At 53.4% G+C, this 17,864-nt stretch overlaps 1 protein-coding gene across 1 annotated transcript; it reads right to left on the bottom strand.

Annotated features, from left to right (window-relative positions):
• Positions 1-6,439: 6,439 nt before the first annotated feature.
• IP6K3 (inositol hexakisphosphate kinase 3) lies at positions 6,440-17,864 on the bottom strand. Its single transcript, XM_036115716.2, has 5 exons — positions 17,531-17,864; positions 12,513-12,717; positions 11,161-11,336; positions 9,885-10,060; positions 6,440-7,960 (listed from the first exon to the last, which is right to left on the bottom strand). The coding sequence occupies exons 1-5, from the start codon at positions 17,727-17,729 to the stop codon at positions 7,493-7,495; spliced, it is 1,224 nt and encodes a 407-aa protein (XP_035971609.1). The 5' UTR covers positions 17,730-17,864; the 3' UTR covers positions 6,440-7,492.

Below are 17,864 nucleotides of genomic sequence, written 5' to 3'. Positions count from 1 at the left end.
ATCAATGGGTGGTTTTAACAAGGATCAGCTTTGAACTGTTCTGAAGGCCTTAAGAGTAAAGATCTATTGAATGAGAACCTCTGGGGACCTGGGGTGTGCGGTGTCCACTTGAGGTAAGTGAGCACGGAGTGCCTACCTGAGGTTAGGAGAGCTCAGGAAGAGTGGAAAATGAGGCTTTCAGGGGCACCCCCATCTTGTTCCCAGTCCAGCAGTACTTCCCAGCTCTATCCTCTTCATCAGCTGTATTTATAGCCACATAGTTTTGATGGCTGCCATGAGGCCTAAAGGTCAAGGATTGTTATCTGTTTACTGTCAAGTTCCAGGCGCCTAGGGCTGTGCTGGGTGCCTAGAGGCCTTGTCATTCTGCCTGAGGCCTGACCACAGCTCTGGCTTTGACGAACACCTGGCTGGCTGACAGTGTTCCTAGGACGCAGGGACTGAGGTCCCTCTGTCTTCAGTGAGAGGAAGAGTAGCATGAGGTGGCAGCAAATGGTTTTCACCCCACTTGAGGCACAAGTGGAGTGAGAGGTTGAGAGGAACAACTAGACATCCAGAGAACTCAAACCAGTGTCTCCTAAGGCTCTCCCTTCCCCAGCACAACGTCTTCTAGGTGGGTTGTGGTTGTCCCTTGTTCAGGCTGCCTTGCCCACCTCTCTTACCGCCACTGGAGGCTTGTTTGGTTTGGTGGTTCAGTAGTGAGGCCTTGGAGTCTTACAGACCTGGGTTGTAATATGGGCTTGCTCATTCATTCATTCAGGACTATCTATGTAATTTGTGGAGGCCTAGAACAAGGTGAAATAGAAAGTTCCTTGTTCAAATATTAAGAATTTCAAGACAGGGGCACCTGGATGGCTCGGTTGGTCGGTTAAGCATCTGCCTTCAGCTCAGGTCATGATCTCGGCGTCCTGGGATAGCGCCCCACGTCGGGTTCCCTAATCAGTGGGGAGTCTGCTTCTCCCTCTCCGTCTGCCCTCCCCCTGACTCGTGCTTGCTCGAGTGCTCTCTCTTTCTCAAATAAAATCTTAAAAAAAAAAAAAAAAAGGAATTTCAAGACAGTAACAGCAGAGCATTAAACCAAGTATGGGGCTCTTTGGAGTGCAGGGCTCTGTGTGACCTCAGAGGTCACACACCCACGAAGCAGCCCTGAGCTCCTTCCCGGTGGTGGACAGGACAGGTGAGGGCCCTGATCCTGTGGGTTTTACATTTAATTGAGTGGAGACGGACAACAACTGAATAGACATATGATGATGATAATAATAGTGCTTTATATGTATTAAGTCATATAGTAAGTGAACAAGATAATTTCAGATATAGTAAGTGCTGGGGAGAGATTCAAGGCAGTGTGCTGGGTCCACAGCGATTGGGGCAGGGGTGGGTCTGGGTGGTCTAGAGGAGGCCTGTGTATGAGAGCGACCTGAGTCACAAGGGGCGAGAGTGGCTTCCTGGCAGAGGGACCGCCAGAAGTCTTCAGAGCAGCCTACCCTGGGTGGGTTATTTAATCTCTCTGAGCTTCAGTTCTTCATCTTAAAATGGGAATTCTAATGATAAAGTAACACCTGACTGACTATTTGCTCTGTGTCAGGCACTGGTCTAAATGCCTTATACAGTAGTGACTCATTTAGTGCTCCTAATGGTCTCAGAGATAAGTACTGCTATTAGCCCCATTTCACAGAGGTGGAGACTCAGGTACAGAGAGGAGAGGACTTGCCAAGGTCACTAGCTGGTAAGTGGCGGAACCTGGACTCGAACCCCAGCTGACTGACTCCAGAGCCCACGCTCTCCCCCCTCCACCCCCCATCAGGATGCCCCTTCGGTGTTATCAGGAGCTGCATGGATGGGTCTTTTGGGATGCATTATAGTTTCCCAAGGGGGTCTAGGGTCCTCTCCAGTCTTGTGTTACCTCTGCCCCCCACCTTCTCATGCCTGTGGGTGGTCAGAGCCAGAGTCTGGGCCCGTTGGCTTGTCAGTCATCCAGCGCCATTCTGGACACATTAATAGGTACCGCCTGGAATGTGACTTGGCAGTGCCAGTCCTCAGGGAGTTGATGACCATTTTAACACCTACCTGCTGACTGTCACTCATTCCACATTGAATGCAAGCTCCCCTGGCTCCTTGCAAGCCCCCACGAGGGCTGTACCTCCTGATCCATTTGGAACGGGTATTTGGGCTCCATGGAGTCCTGGTAGCTCTTTATAGAAACAGGCACCAGAGGGGGAGGAGAGGAGGAAGGGAGCGCTGCTTCAGTTTTTCAAGTTATGATGATCCCAGTAATTGAGATACCGAATTGTACATTTAAATCGCTTGAAAGTAAAAATACCGTTTTGTAATGCTGGTGTTAATAATGTAAACATTAAAAATGAATTAAATACTTAGCTGTATTGTGGGGCACGATTGCCTGATTTTTCTTCTTTCAACTTATTCAACCAGAGGAAATGATTGGCTGCCATACCCAGATATGTTACCATAAAAAGTGGGTCTGGACTTGCAAGGGAGAAGTTAGTCAGTTCGTGCCCTGTGTAAAGGTGAGCTGGAAGGGGCAGGCTGGTAGTAGATTGCTGCCTTTCTCTGGAGGTGAGCTGCTTTTCAAGACTCATAGGTGTTTAAGGTGTGCTGGGGTAGGCTAATGAGGTCCTAAAGTGCAGCCCAATGTACCCAAAGCCCCTCCACTCTGGGGAGACCTCTGTCATCTGCCCTGGGCCCTGCCTCCCTCCCTTCACTCTAGTTGATGTCACCTCAAAGAGGCCTTCCCTGGCCCCCATTTCAGGAGTGGCCCTGCCACTCTGGATCCCTGCAAAACGCTAGTCACTATCCGACAGCAGGCCTTGACAGAGAGTCATCTCTCACTAAATGAATCTGAGGAGAACAGACCACATCAGAGTTTGGACCCGGGTTTCCTCACCTACCCATTCCCCCGCCCCCCCCTCCCGACCCCCGTTGAACACCTGCCTCTGTGAGATACTCCTCTCTAGAGGTCTGAGGGAGAGAGGTGAAGGGCAAAATCAGGAGCAGGTAGATTTCTGGATTTGGTACTTGGATTAGCTCTCGAAGCTCCTGTCCCATTTCAGGGCAGCCTAGTAACAGAAGGGAGAAAGTTCTGAGCGATGCATAACGAAAAGGACCCAACCTGGCTGCAAGTCAGCCCGCCTGGCTGGTGCTCAACTTGGTATTGTCCCAGAGCTGCTTTTCCCTCCCTCCCTCCCCTCTAGTTCTTGGCACTCACGCCTTCATTTTAGTTCTTTCTCTCATCTTCTGTTTTATGTTTTTGGCCACAGTGGATGCAGATTTAAATCAAAAGTCAGAAGTTTAGATCATTTTGAAGAGCTGCTGATGAGTGGTCCTGCCTTGCCATTTATTTTATGAGACTGCTTCCTGCCCTTTCCAGAATGGGCTACAAGGCTCTGTGCAGCTGGGAAGAGTGATGGGACCTGCCAGGGTGCTGCCCAGAGGCCCAGGGCTTCCTGATGACATTGCATCATGGAAAAGCTGTAATAACTTTCTGCTCTTCAGCTTCCTCTTCAATTGCACCAGGAACACCAGAGGGAGGAGGCAGGGCTGGGTGACTGTCCCTGGCTGTCCTTGGCCTCCCTGCTGGGGAGTTCGGGAGCGGGTTGCTCTTCTACAGCACCTGTCTTGAGGACCAAGTGAGAGTTCCTGGTGGGCAGATGGGGCAGCTGAGGTGGGGAGACGGGAAGCCAGTCTGCCAGCACCCTGGGCTCACACTCCCTGTCTGAGGACACGGCTGGGGGGAAGGGTCTGCATCAGAGCCTGCAGCTCTGGCACCGGCAGGCCCCTGCTGCCCCCCATGCCCCCACTCGCTCTTTATGTCTCTCCTCCCTCCTTAAATGAGGTATCAGTTTGACATGAGGATTTTGGAGGTTATAATAGAGACTGGCTAGGGTCTCATCAAACCCATTTCCTTTTCCAGGCACACAGTTAAATGACGTCTCAGCCTGCTGGCATCTGGGCAGGGCCCATGGCTGGTTCTTGTCTCTGGAATGTGGGTGTGTCTCCTCAATGCTGTGTAACTTTTAGGCCTCGTGGTCGCTTGAAGGTGGTGGAGTCACGAGTTGGACGGTCCCTGGGTGACTGTGCGGAGCGGCGGCTCTCTCTCTGCTGACCAAACCTGACTGGAATGTTCAGCTACTATTGCTTGGGGATTGTTTGTTATAACAGTGAGCCCACCCTGACTAATACCTGCGCATTTCTCAGTTCGGAAGAGAGCTCCCCAGTCTGAGGGAGGGGAGGCCGGCCGGGAGGCCCTTCCAGGCTTCTAGACAAGAGGAAGTCGGAGAGGCGGAAGGTTCGGAGGCCCCTGACAGTCCGCAACTGCTGGGTTTTCTCCATTTTCATCTTAATCTCTCCTGGTGCCTCTTCACATCAACCCCCGTGGCCAGCCCCCACCCCGCTGTTCCCTGAGCAAAATGCCTGATTCCTATTGCTGTGCTTGTCCATAGTACCTGCCTTCTTGATCACCTTTCAGACTTGCCTCCCTTTCAAGGCACAGCTCAGAGACCACCTCCATGATCACCCCACGTGGCGTTGAGCCCTCACTGCCTCTCTTCTCCTGGGCAGCGCTCTGCATGGCTGCACAAATGGCCCCCATGCCTTGTTGAAGCACCCCTTATATTTTCAGCTGAGGGTCTTCACCTTCTCATTAAGTCATAAGGTTCTTAAGGACAACGACATGATCCTCATACTTCTTGTTTCTTGCATAGGTCCTAGCACTGTGCCGTCTGTACCAGGCACTCGGAAAATATTCATTGGGTGAATGGAGGGAAAGAAGGACAGACTAATGTAATCACAAATGAATAAGCTCCTTGGCCAGATTTTCAAGTGTCTCCACCATCTGGGCTCACTCCATTTCTCTACCACTCTTCACTCTACCACTCCCAACCACCAAATCCCCATTCTGAATGGGTTGTCTGTCCATAGACTCATGAGCATGCTGGGCTTTTCCTTCCCTCCGCTCAGCCAGCCCCTTCCCCATTCTTGTCATTGTTCAGGGCCTAAGTGAAGTCTCACCTCCTCTAGCAGTTTCTGTGATGTGTGTCAGCTGTCACATGATGTGTGTTTCTCTTTTGGCTGTGGACCAACCTCTTCAACTTGTAGGATTGATCCTCTGCACCACACAGATAGATCCTCTGTGTCACTGGGTATTGTCTTTGTGCAGTTTGTTGTCAGTTCCTGTGCGTGATTCTTGCCTCCTCAACTAGAATCTAAGCTCCCAAGAGCTGGATCTTCCCCAGTACTTAGCAAAAAGATCAGCAGGGAAGAGCTGCTTAGTTCAGTGTACACTTGCTGGGTACCGGATATTCAGGGCCCCCTCACCTCTTTTGCCATTTTAAAGTAAACTCCCATTGGAGATCAAATACATACATGCTGCCATCTTCTTTTCTTCCCATACCTCTCTGTTCTTCTCCCTCTGCCTAGGTTTGCAATGCTTGGGTGGACTCATTCAGCTGGGTCAGCAAAGCCTTGTGCAAATTTCCAGACAGTGGTGACTCCTCTGAGCCCAGGAGTCTGGGAAGCACAGTCTGAAACCAGTAGCCAGTTTTGTCCCTTGCAACAAAATGCACTTTTGTTGGTGACATCTTCAGGGGCATGTGGGGAGTTGGTTTGGGCCTCAAGGGTTTGGCAGAGCAGGAAGAAGGCTTCCTGTGCAGGGCATTGTTGGATAAGGGAGGGGCTGAGGGAAGATGGGTCACATAGACAGGGGCCAGGAGAGTGATTGCAGCACAGTTAGCGACATGGGTGGCCAGCCCTAAAAGACTTATATTCTAGCTGACCCCCCTCCCCCAGTCCTCACGCAGGTCCCACAGCACCCAGGGCTGAGAACGGGGCCAGGAATAGGAAGCTAAGGCAGGGAGCTTCAGACTTGGTAGAACCAGATTTTTAAGCAAGGAAGTGGGCTAGAAAAAGCAGTAGTTAGGGCTCCATTTTGTCATTAGCAAATATTTAGTTTTCGGCTGACTTCCTTTTTGCCACCCAACATACTTTGACTCAATTCTCCCACCATGGGTGCAGAACATGCAAATTAATCACATCGTTATCTCAGCCAAACGTAATTAGGGAAGTTAACTTGCTTTGAAATCCATATAATGTAGCCTAAAATTAAACAATAAAAAACCTTTTTTTTCTTTTTTTTTTAATCCAGGCCTCTTTCCTTCTGTAAGTGTGGATTTTTGGACGGTTGATGGTAATTAACCATGAGAATAAAATTATTTTACTTTGCATTATAGAAAGTTCAGATAAAAGGAGCACTTACGAGGTCTGGTACCTGCCTTGTAGATACATGCAAATATTTGATTAGCCACCATTTCCCCCCCGGGATCCCCAAAGGATTGCAAGAAATCGGTGAACTGTTCTTCTGTACACTCTCGTCACCCATAAATTGGAACTGCTGTACAGTGTGATGATCAGAATAAACAAACAGAAAGGGTAATAAGGTGCACCAAGTAATCACTGGTGACCTCAGCAATTTTATTAACAAATTTATTTCCCTAATTGGGTAACGTATCTTCATGCTCGACTCAAGGGCATTGTAATAGGTTTCCACACTGCAGAAGAAGGAATTAATTAGAACTGTTTGCTCTTTGTTCCATATTTACACTTGTCCACCAGTCTTGTAAACATTGCGCTTGGTTTCCTCGGCCCTCCAGGCTTCTCTCTCCTGACTCCCCCACCCCACCCCCAAAATAAATAAATAGAAAGTGGATAGTGTAATTTAACAGCAGTGGCTCATCCTTTTGCACAGTCCACCCCTACCAGAAGCTGCAGTTCATGGTTAGAGCCGTTTTGTGGCCAGAATCGGGCAGAGGCATCACTTCCAATAGGTACTCGGACGTCTAGAAAGAGAGACCTTTGCCTCCACGGGCAAAATGGAGAACCCGGGGTCTTGATTTGCCAGGGCTGTGTCTGGATTGCCCTTGCCCATTCAGACCCTGGGTAGGAAGCTGGTGAGACGGGCAGATCTATCCCACTTCTTCTTGCCCCACCTAAATGCCTCTTAGGAAGATAAGAGACAGTCATTCATGAGCTCTGTCTGCTCTTGGGGTGGGCAGCCCACGCGAGCAGAAAAACCATACACTCGTGAACTCACTCTTCTAGTCTTCTTCAAGTAGAGTTTTTTGCCTCACAGCTTGCCAAGACTTCAGCGTGACAACAAAAAAGCATTTTTAAATGCAAATTCTCCAGAATCTCACTGTAATGCTGGCTTCTCCCTCAGGCCACAGCCCTCCAGTGTACTCCACAATGGTGCCGTTTCACACTGACAGTCCAGCCTCCGAAGACCAGCATTAGCAGATGCCAGAATACGGGACTTACCTCCAGAGCTGGTTTCTGTAGCCGCCATTAATATACCCTGCCATGTGTGGCTTTTGAATGTGGATATAATTATGACAAAGACATCTAACAGTGTCTGGACTAACTTGGCTACCAGTAGGTCCCTTTTGAGAGCTATACTCCAGAAAAATCTGGATAGGCCCAACAAGCCTCATTCTCCCTCTTGAATATCCTGCAGGATCTGGATGAGGTTTTCTAGGCCAAAAATATAGCCTGGATCTGGTCCATCATAAGTGGTGTGCTCGTTCCAGGAGCCTTTGTATGTTGTATGAGCAAAGTCGATCATCCGGATGTCAACTTTGGTGAGACCTCCGGAAGAGCTGCCGTGGGCCGTCTGTGGAGCCTCCTGAGGATGCAGGCCCCCTGGGGTCCTTTCTGGTGGCTCCTGCCCATCATAGATGATGAGGAGAGAGCTGGAGTAGAACCGGTACGAACTCTGGCTCCTAATGACCGAGAGGAGGGCCTGGAGCCGGCGCTGTATGGGCTCCAGGAGCTCTGTCCGGAAGCGGGTTCCGTCATGCAGGAACTGATGGAGGGCTTGTCGGAAGCCCTCGACGGAGAGTTTTCTTCCATAGTACTTGTCTTTGCAGAGAAAGTGCTTCTTATCAACTTGATAAACCTGGTAATAAAAAGAGAAAGAAGACGTGAAGAATTGCCAACTCAAGAAAAAGCTTGCAACTGCTACGGTTGCAGTGTTACAAGCTAGCATGATATATAAACAGATTTCCAGGAGATGCAGGGCAAGAATGGCTGAAATGAATGGAAGGATGATCTTTCATCAAGCACCAGAGGAACTTTCACATTTTAAAATGCATTCTGTGCACGCCCTTAATAGGAATCCAAGCTCTACATATCCTTCACCCCACAAAGGTGACCCTCCGCCCATAAGGAAAAGCTTTGGATCGACTTTCTTGTGAATTTCCAGTGTCATCCTCCAAATCATGATTTAAACCCTGGCTCCTGGCCTTCTTCAATTCAAATATTAGCAAACCCAAGCTAGAACGCTTTAGTAGGAATCTGAGATCACAGCCAATGGCCTTGGAAAGCCAACTAGATTCAATTTCCCCAGCGAAGTTTATAAAGTCCTTTCTCTGCAGGTTCTAAGGAAACAGTCATGGCTCTTGGGGTAAAGCAGGGTTGACTGAAGATAAAAAGATGAAAAGACAGGCTGGATGAGGTAGGGATGGGGTTTTTAGGCAGCCAGTGCAGCTGAGGGGAGCCTGGATGGAACGGGCAGGTTCGCAGCAGCTCTGTGGGGCTGGTGGCTCCTCCTTGGCACCAGCTCCTCTCCCCCTCCCCTGTCATGTCTTGGCCACCAGAAGGGAGCAGATGGAGGAGATGCTGCTGGGGGGACAGTGGCAGCCGCTCCCGTTTCATTCAGATGGCACAGGCAGAGGCAGAGGCTGTACGGAGGCCAGTGGCTGGCGTGGCCATGACTTGGTTCACTTCTGTCTGGCACACCTGGGAAGGGCAGCCCATACCTGGCCAAGACAGTTTCTCAGGTCTCTCCTGCCTTCCGATTACGTGGTATGTTTGTGGAAAACCAGCGTGGGAAAAAAAATCAGAAAGCTATGATAGACTTGCTTTGGAGGGCTGGAGATGGGCTGTTAAATTAGCCGTCATAAATACATGACAGGCATCACTGTCTAAATAAATGAGATCATTTTCAGAAGATTGGAAGTCCGGAGAGAGATTCCATTTACACCCCAAACCATCACACTCCATTCTCTTGAGGACTGCATTCCCAGCCTTCCAGGGGACATCTGTGCAACAAATTTATAGACTCCACTCCCAGCTTCAAGGGGTGGCAGTTTCAATTAAGGAAAGCTTTAACGTGTACCGTCAAACCAGTGTCTGGTTTTGCTTTGAGGAGATAGACGCTAAGAGCGAACGAGTGGGGAAAGTTTATTTCTTCCCGTTCTGCAGCCCCTGCCACGAGCCACATCAGAGCTACAAAAATGGGGTAGAGTCTGGGCAATAAAAAAATTAACCATTCCTTTGCCTCAGCGGAGCAGGCTACGACCTTCCCACTTCATTAACCAGAACAGGTACCAAGAAGAAGCAGAAGACGTGGCGTAGGAAGAAGGAACGGCTAATAAGAATTCAGAGAGCAGAGTGCCTTATGGCACCTGAGAAGGAGAGGATTCAGCTGTATCCTTTAAGAGACTGAAGAAGCCATGGAGTGCACAGAGAAGCTCTTTTTCAGTTCTCTCCCCAGCCCCTGCTCACACACTGTCACCAGAGGTCTGCTCTCAATGTGGATAGGCCCCACGTGGCCACGGGGAAGTTTCAGCTGCCGGAGACCCTGAGACCGAGTTTAAAAAAAAAATGGCAGCTTTTTGGCACCACTGTCCTGAAAGGGGCTCTTACAGAGATCCCAGCGTGTCCTAGAGTGGGATCTGCCCTTCCTGTGTGGGAGGGCCATGCCCGGCTGCCTCCTGGGTGGCTGGCTCTGTGGGCAGTGGTGTCCGCTTGGGAGACACCCCTGCCCCGCAGTGCACACGCCGGACGCCCAGCCCTGTGGCGGGCCCTCTGCCACCGACCTGCATGCCACAGATGCGCACGCCCAGGCAGGCCGAGGTGCTCTGCGCACACTTCCTCACGTGGCGGGCCTTCTTCTCCTCGGACGCGTCATCCCCGTGCTGCCGGGTCCCCATCTTCAGGTCCAGGATACAGGGGTGCTTGTACTGTGACACGACGTTTTCCAGCAACAGAAACCCTGGTCACGCTAAGCTCAGGAAGGCTCTGTGGACATGAAGACTGAGGCCCCTGTGGAGGCAGTTAGCGCGCCTTGGCGGCTGCCTGGGACCCCCTCCTCTGAGCACCGTTCCTTCTCTCCCAGCTCCTCACAGACAAGCCCATCGTCCCTCTTGAGAATTCAAAGTATTAGCTTTGCAGGCTGCTTTAAGAAGTCCATTTATTTAGGGGGAGTTTATGTCTACGTGAGCTTCTTTTCCTTTTCCTTTTTGCTCTGAGGTTGGAATTTAAATGCAGGCGTGAAATCCCTGGCAGGCCGTGCCCAATTTACATTTTATGGCAGAAAATCATAAGGCTAAAACCTCGAGTCACTGAATGGGCCAATACCTTTTGGGAGAAGTGGGTTGATGTTAGCTTTGGAGATGAGTTGCAGGAATATTAATTTCAGCGGAGTAATTATGCTGCAAAAGCTTCTTAGGGATTAGGGTTGCAGATGTGTCTTAGTAATACTGTGAAACCAGTCACCCGTTTGCGGGAAGGAGCCCAGCACTGACAAAGGGGTATTTCAAGCCTAAATGTACTCACTGAGAACATGGCAGCCTGAGGATGAGGGGGGAGCGCCTCCCCTAAAAATCCCCCGCTCGGGCACTTCCCTGAGGGGGGCACCACACCCCCTCACCCCATCAGCTCCATAGGAAGACATCTGCGGGGAGAATTTGGAGGGCTAGAAGGGAGGCTGGGGTGTGGGGAACCCACCCAGCCCTCTGAGCCCCCTGCCACCCCCACCCAGCATGGCCGTCATCATTCCTCTCTGCCCACAGAGACCCCCAGCCCAGCCCCTCTGCCCAGGTGGCAGCGACACAGCCAGTGGCCTGGCCACGGGCACTGGGTTCAACTTAATTCCCAGTCCGACTTCCCCCATATTCTTTGATTTTTCTTTTGGAGAGATCAGATTTCTTCTAGGTCCTAGGTTTGAGGGCCTGTGCCTCGACGTCTCCCTCCTATCAGTCTCTCCCCGCCCACCCCTCCCCTGGCCCCATGTCTGTGTCTCCCCCTTCCGCCCCTGCGCCCCCGTCTGTCTCTGTCACCTCCCTCCGGTCCCCCGCCCTCTGACAGGGATACGGTGCCGCTGGTTCTCCGGGTACTCGGTGCACAGGCGGGTCAGGTGGGCCTGGTGGCACTGCAGGCCCCACGGGTTGAAGCTCCTCCTCTCGGCCTGGTTCCCTTTAGCGTCTTCCACCAGCGAGGACACCGGGGCGTTGAGGTGGAAGTCAGACCTGAGGAGCGACGTGGCGGGGCTGCGGGAGAGGGAGGCGCACCACAGTCAGGGCAGCCTGGCCGGAGGGCCGGGGAAGGTGCCCGTCCCTGGGGCGGGGCTCTCCTGAGCTGGGCTCTGACACGGACTGTCCCTGGCTGCTCTCCACACTGCCTGCAGGGTCTCGGAGTGCCCCTCCTGCCCCATTCAGGCCCTGGGCACGAGATCGGGCCACACTGCAGCCCTGGCAGGGCGTCTCTCCAAACCCCAGAAGCACTCATTAGAGCATGTCGCCTCCTCAGAGGGCTGGGCGGGGCGGGGGGGGGGGGTTAAATTCACTTGTAAGTGATCTGGGTTCCGCTTGCACTATCGAGGCGATGTGGTGTGGGAACAAGCGACCCTGCCTGGAATCAGAAGGCTGGGAGTTTAGGCTGTGAGCATGCCGTGTTGTTATTTCCTTGAGACCTCAAAAGGCCCTCAGGGCTGGGAATCCTGGATCTTTGGTCCGCCCTGTCTCATGTCCTCTGCATCTTGGCTTACCCATCTGTGAAATGGAGATAATGCGTACCCGCTTCCTGACGCTGAGCCAAGAGACTTAATTAGATCGGCTGTGCTCCTTGGGGAAGGGAGGTACTTTCATTGTATTAGCTCCCTTTTGTTTCCCATAAATGTTTTATAAGTCCCCAGGGGTCCTCTTCATCTGAGAAAGGTCAGCTAACATTATCAGAGGTTCTGGAGATCTCTCTGGGACCTTGGGTGCCCCGAACTGCCTGGTCTCCAAGGTCCCATGGGGGGCTGCGTTGACCTCTCTCCTCATCCCTTCCTGGCCGCTGAGGAAAGGTGATTTCGGACTGCCATTAGCCACTTTTCCTTTGTGTCACCTCTTCTGGGTTTCTGCATTCCCCCCACCCCCATCTGGAGACATTGCATGGTCTCAGTGAAATCGGTATGTAATTAAACAAATATGCACTGAATGCCTGCTCTGTATAGGACTCTACGTTTGTGGCAGCCTCTGACGTAAATGCATCGGAGTCCTCCCTCTAAAAAACTGCATGAAGGAAAATTCATTCCTTTCTTTGGTTGCATTGGTGTTTCTAGAAGGAGGCTTCCTGTGAATTTGTCACTTCCTCGGCCCTTTTGGGGAGCTGTGGACCTTGGCGCAGGTGGGAGCGGAGCTGGTCCCTGCTAGGTTTCTGTCATCCTGCCATGTGGCCCTCACCTCTCCTCGAGCGAGTGAGCCAGCTGCCACTGGGCGAGGGGGTGGGTGCCACCAGTACCGCCGGTGGTCTGCTGGAGAGTCTGCCATATGGCCACTGCCGCCGACTCCGTGGAGACCTTGAAGGGCGCCCGGTTCTCCTTCAGCGGGGTGGCCACCAGGCTGAGATGGCCTCGGCTGTCTCTTTGGAGGTGCACCGTGATGGTGCCTGCAGAACACACGGGGGGGGGGGGGCGGAGATCAGATGGAATTTACCTGGTGGACACGTTGTAAGGGGTGACATCCTTTTGAATGGTAGTTTAATGGCACTGATCAACCTCCCCCCTCCCCCTTCCCTAACTCCTCTCTCAAGGAAGAACTATGAGGACTGTTCCAGAATGAGCCCAGGGCCGCGGAGCCTGCAGAAAATAGCCTTGGGCTGGTCTGCTTCATTGCATCTCTCTGCCCTTTCATGCTTTGAACAAAGCCAGCCCTGTACATTTTGTCTCACCTTCTGGTTCCTCGGTGCAGGGTGGCACATTCCCAGTCACAGCAGAGCTGTTCCAGTGGGGCCCAGCCTGGGGTCATCAGAGCTGGTCCTCCACCAAGAGGGGCCCCCTGCCTCAGGGTGGCTGTGAGGGAAGCTGGGGCCCATCCCATTCCTCCCCTCTGCCTCCATCATCCTTTCTCTCCCTTCCCTTTCTCTCTGTCTGACCAGCTTCTTCCAGGAAGCCCGCCTCAGACAGCCTTCCGGGGCTCGGCCTCTGTGTCCCCTTCATTTAGACCTCTCCCCACACCCCGATCTCTGGCTTTAACACGGATGCCCGCCATCTCCTTCAGTTAGACACACAGCACATGAATATTATTGACGGAACATGGTTCTGTGATAGAAGACAGGAGACTTGTGGGATTTCTCCAGCTACAGTCACTCCTGACCATCGGTGTTTGTAATCAAGGCATGGCAGCCTGCTCCAGTTGCTGCTTGTGAGAGTGGACAGTGTGAGGAACCCCAGTGAACAAACGTGCTAATTGGCTTCTCCTCCGGGACATGGGCCAGGTCAGGTAATTAGGTCTGCCACGCGTGTCACCGGCTCTGTGGTCACCCGTTTCGGATTTCTCGCTCTGGCGGCACAGTCTGGGTCTCCCCCCATGGGGCTCAGCGTCTGAGCTAAGTGGGTGCCCGGCCGCGCTAGAGTTCTGGTGGAGATGGAGCTGTACTCTTGCTGGTGGCACGGGAGACAGCCCCACAAATGGCTTTGCGAGGACTGGCTCTCTAGAGTCCTTGGTTCCCTGTTCTTCCTGCAGCTGATGCCATGACTGTTCTGGTGGCTCCTTCTCCCACCAAGCCACCCTCCACCTGTCTCCACCCTGCTTTGTGCCTGCCAGGTTGACCCTGTGGGGTGCACCAGTGGCTTCCTCGGCCCTGGTTTCCCAGGGGTTGGGCCAACAGAGGACATTGGCAGGAGATGGGGTGAGGCAGGAGAAAGATCGAGGTATTTATCCCACTGGTTCCCTCCCTGCTGCAGCATGGTCCTGTCCCTCTGTGGCCTCACTTTCCTTGTGTCTGTGACCCCATTCCCTTCAGGCCTAGGGGTGGTCACAGCCTTTTAGGGGTGCTGGTCCCTGAGTGCCTCATCACCCCCGGTTCCCTTAATCCTGCGAGCGCTTCTATGAGCTGTCCCTTTGAAAACTCTCTTCACTTAAACCCCGTTCAGTATACCGCTCATTTCCTGCCGGGACTCTGACCGAGAGAAGGTGGGCTGCATGTGATCAGGTCCCCTCAGGTATTTATTTCCTCCGCTGGCCACTTGGTCACTTTCTCAGCGCAAGTGGTAATTTCTGCTGAACCAGCACGCAAGGCAGCTGATTTCCCTGCTTGCGTCCCTGCCCAGGCTGGTCAGTGCAGACGCTCATTTTCAGGGCTGCTCTATAATTCAGCAAGTTGCTCTTCAGGGCCATCTGTGCCTAGCTTAGCGGTCTCTCTGGGCTAGTCCTGTCATCTCAGATTCCCGGTACCCTAATTTCTCAGCCTGAGAGTGACATTCAGTTCTTTCTAGCTCCTTAAAAAAATTCTGCATTGTTTCAGCTCATCTCAGGCCCCTGAGTCCCGGGAATGAATGATACTGCTGCTAATACCGTACCTGAACCTGGCGTTTTGTCGTTTACCTGAACCTGGCATGCCCACTAGAGGGGCTCTGCTCGTGAGAACAGGGGGCTGATGGCAGGTCAGGAAAAGAACTGCGTTGGTCATAATCACTGCCGTGTGCCAGCTCCCGGGCCTTTCGTCTGTTACCATGGAGTGACGGCAGGCCTGCGAGGCCCTTGCCTGTAGTCACTGAGACTCAGGAGATGGAATGACGTGCCCAAGGTCACACAGTAAGGGGTGGAGCTCTGAGAAAGGCCACAGCAGACGTGGCTATGGAAGAAGGAACAAGCTGTAACACGGAGCCAAGGGCTTCATCGGGAGACTCCGGTGTGGTCATGCTGTGTTTACTTGTGCGGGGATGAGGCACGCTCCTGTCTGTCCTTATCACATTTGCTTTGGCCATTGTGTTCCGTGGGAGCGAACAGAGAAACCTGTTTTGGGAGGGTAATCAGTACAAAGGGTCGAGAGTGCCAAGAAGCCCAAGGACGTGGTGTCTACCTTTCTGTTCCTATTTCCTCAGGCAGGAGGGCTGGTGTGCTTGTTCTGGGGAGGAGGGCCCACCTGGAAGCCAGCACCAGGCCCCAGAGCCCACCCCCTGCCATGGGGAAAGGAGAGCGCGCTGGCCTCCTTGCTTGTCCTTGGGGAGCTTGGAGCCACGTGGCTGCTGGGGAGCCCAGGACGGTGTGCCAGCCAAGGGCAAAGCCCTTTTGGGTCTTTTGTAAAGTTCAGCTCACCATCTGACCTTTCCCGCTGTGGGACTGTGGTGACTCGCTCGCCAGAAACCACTGTCTCTGGGAGCCCCAGCCCCACGAGGCCTCCCTGGAAGGACAAGAAATGTGACCTTCCCCTGCTTCTCTGGGCTCCAACTCTTGTCTGATCTCATCAGATTTGAGTGTCTAAATAAATGGAGGCAAGCAGGGGTGCAAAATAACCCAAAACCAATAAGATCCAAAAATCATTTCTATTTCTCATATTGTCAGAGCTACCCAGCCAGACTTCGTGTCCCTGCTCCATCTTCCTGCACGCCTCTGGCTCTGTGTCTCCACCTATCCGTCTTCTCTCCCACATCCCTCTCCAGCGCAGCCCAGACCTTGCTCCGAAGCCCGAGACCCATAGCAGATAGCCACCCTGCAAACGGTCTCCAGTTGCCAGCTCTTTACTGCAGCAGCCTGTCAGTGGAATCCAGACCCCATTGGTACGTGTAGCTGGGGTGCCTTGGCTTAAGTTAATCTATCAAGTTAGCAGAGCCCTAAGGCAGGCGGTACCAGGGATGGGCCCGATCGGGCCTGCGGGGCAGGGTAGAGTAGGGGTCTGGACAGTAGACCGGTGCCTGAGGGTGCCCGAGAAGGGTACCATTCTCCCCCGCCCAGAGGAATGGGCACGTGTAGACAGGACACAGGAAAGGCACCGGGATGGGGTCCTGGAGACCACGCAGCCTCTTTCACTTTCCTGCTCTGCCTGTGGCTGCCTTGGCAGTCTGTCTCAGCCCCAGAGTTGTGTCCAACAAGCATGAGATGCTGCGGGCGGGAGGCCACCCCACACAAGACCCTGCCACCCCTTTGCTAGGTTGAGTTCAGTTGCGAAAGGACATTCATTCATTCCAGTGGGCGCTCTGACGAGCTGGGCAGTGACCCACAACTGATGGGCAACCCTGGCCTGTGGCCCCAGAGGCCCCAGGGAAGGCCTGCACAGGCTGCACACCGGCCACCCGGCCCTCTCTCACAGCATGTGATGCTCATGGGTCTCGTCTCAGACTCTCGGAAGGTCTTGGCAAGGCGGGACTGAAGTGGTGCTTGGGGCTCAATGCCTTGGCCCCCTATCAGTGAGTCTCAAGCTGGGACATGCTGAATACAGATTCCTGGGCCCTGACCCCAGGGGTTCTGGTTCACAGGTGTGGAAGGGAGCCTGGGAATCTGCATGTGAACCCCTACCCCAGCCTTGATCAATCCCAGAGCCCACTCTGAGAAATACCCATAGAGCTAGGCCCCATCCTTCCCAGTTATTTGATCTTTGAAATGCAAGTGAGTTTTTGACTGATTTGGATGCTATAATCACTTTTACTACAGATGCTTATTCGAGGGCAAAAGCTTGTAGTCACAACATTCAAAGACCTTTAAAAGAGGTCTTTTCTCTGGGCACTCATCCCATTGAGGGGCTGGCGGCTGGCAGTCATGCCCTGAGCCCTGTGAGCCGCATTTACTGAAGGCCGGGTGTGGACAAAAAGCCTGCCCCCTGGATGCTGGCCTGCTGCCCAGAGTGCCCCTGCCTGCAGGCCCCCAAATGGTGGCCCTGCCCACCCAGACTTCACTCCCCAGAACCCACCCTGGACTCGGATCAGAACACACACGCTCTGTGCCCCACTCCCCCACCTCTACCGGGAAGGCAGCCCGTGGCCCTGGTTTGGCCACCAGAAGAGGATGAGGAATTCTGGTTTCCTAACCGTGTCAGGTCCCAGCTCCTTCCCGCCCTGACCCAGGCCTGAGGCTCCTGACACCCGCCTGGGTCTCCGGCGGGAGGGGAAGGAGGCCTCGGCCTGCCCTGTCTGTCCCAGCCCTGGTCACAGGACCCAGCCATGGCGCTCCTGAAGCACGGAGCAGATACCCTAGCAGGGCAGCGTGGGCCCGGGGTATCATTTTATTCCATTCTCAGTTCCTCGAAGCCTAGTGGCTTGAGCTAATTTGTAGGGATGTCAAATGGCATTAGACTCCAGGCCCAGAGGCTCGAAGAGTTCAGAGTAACTAGGACAGCGAAGGCCAATCGGGCTGTGGGAGAGGGGCTTGTCTCCATGTCAACCCTCACCCGCAGCACAGTGCCCGGGGAGGCGATGGGGGGCGCGCACACGAGCCCGGCCCGGTATGGTGGGCACAGAGCCGCGGCTTGCTGCCTGGACACTTACCCTTGTACTGCGGAGTGAACCGCTTCATGGCCAGAGGCAGCGATTCGTAGAACCTCTGCTCCTGGAAGATGAGGGGCTTGCACACGGTGTGCTCGTCGTACTTCATCACGCTCAGGTGCCCCCCGACCTGGTGCAGGAAGGGCTCTAGACGCACACCCACTCTGGCGTCCCCAGCATCCGTGCTGTCCTGCACGACCATGTGTCCGCGGGGGGAAGGCCTGGGGTAGAAGTGGCAGCTCCTGGATAGGAGGCGGGGCTGTCAGTGGTCCTCAGCTCTCGCTTTCTTGGCCTCTATCACCGTCAGAGCACAGCTGTCCCTCTGTCTGTCGGCCTG

The sequence above is a fragment of the Halichoerus grypus genome, chromosome 9 (genome assembly GCF_964656455.1).
Source record: "Halichoerus grypus chromosome 9, mHalGry1.hap1.1, whole genome shotgun sequence".
NCBI lineage: Eukaryota > Metazoa > Chordata > Mammalia > Carnivora > Phocidae > Halichoerus > Halichoerus grypus.
This window is presented reverse-complemented; position numbering and strand designations above follow the sequence as displayed.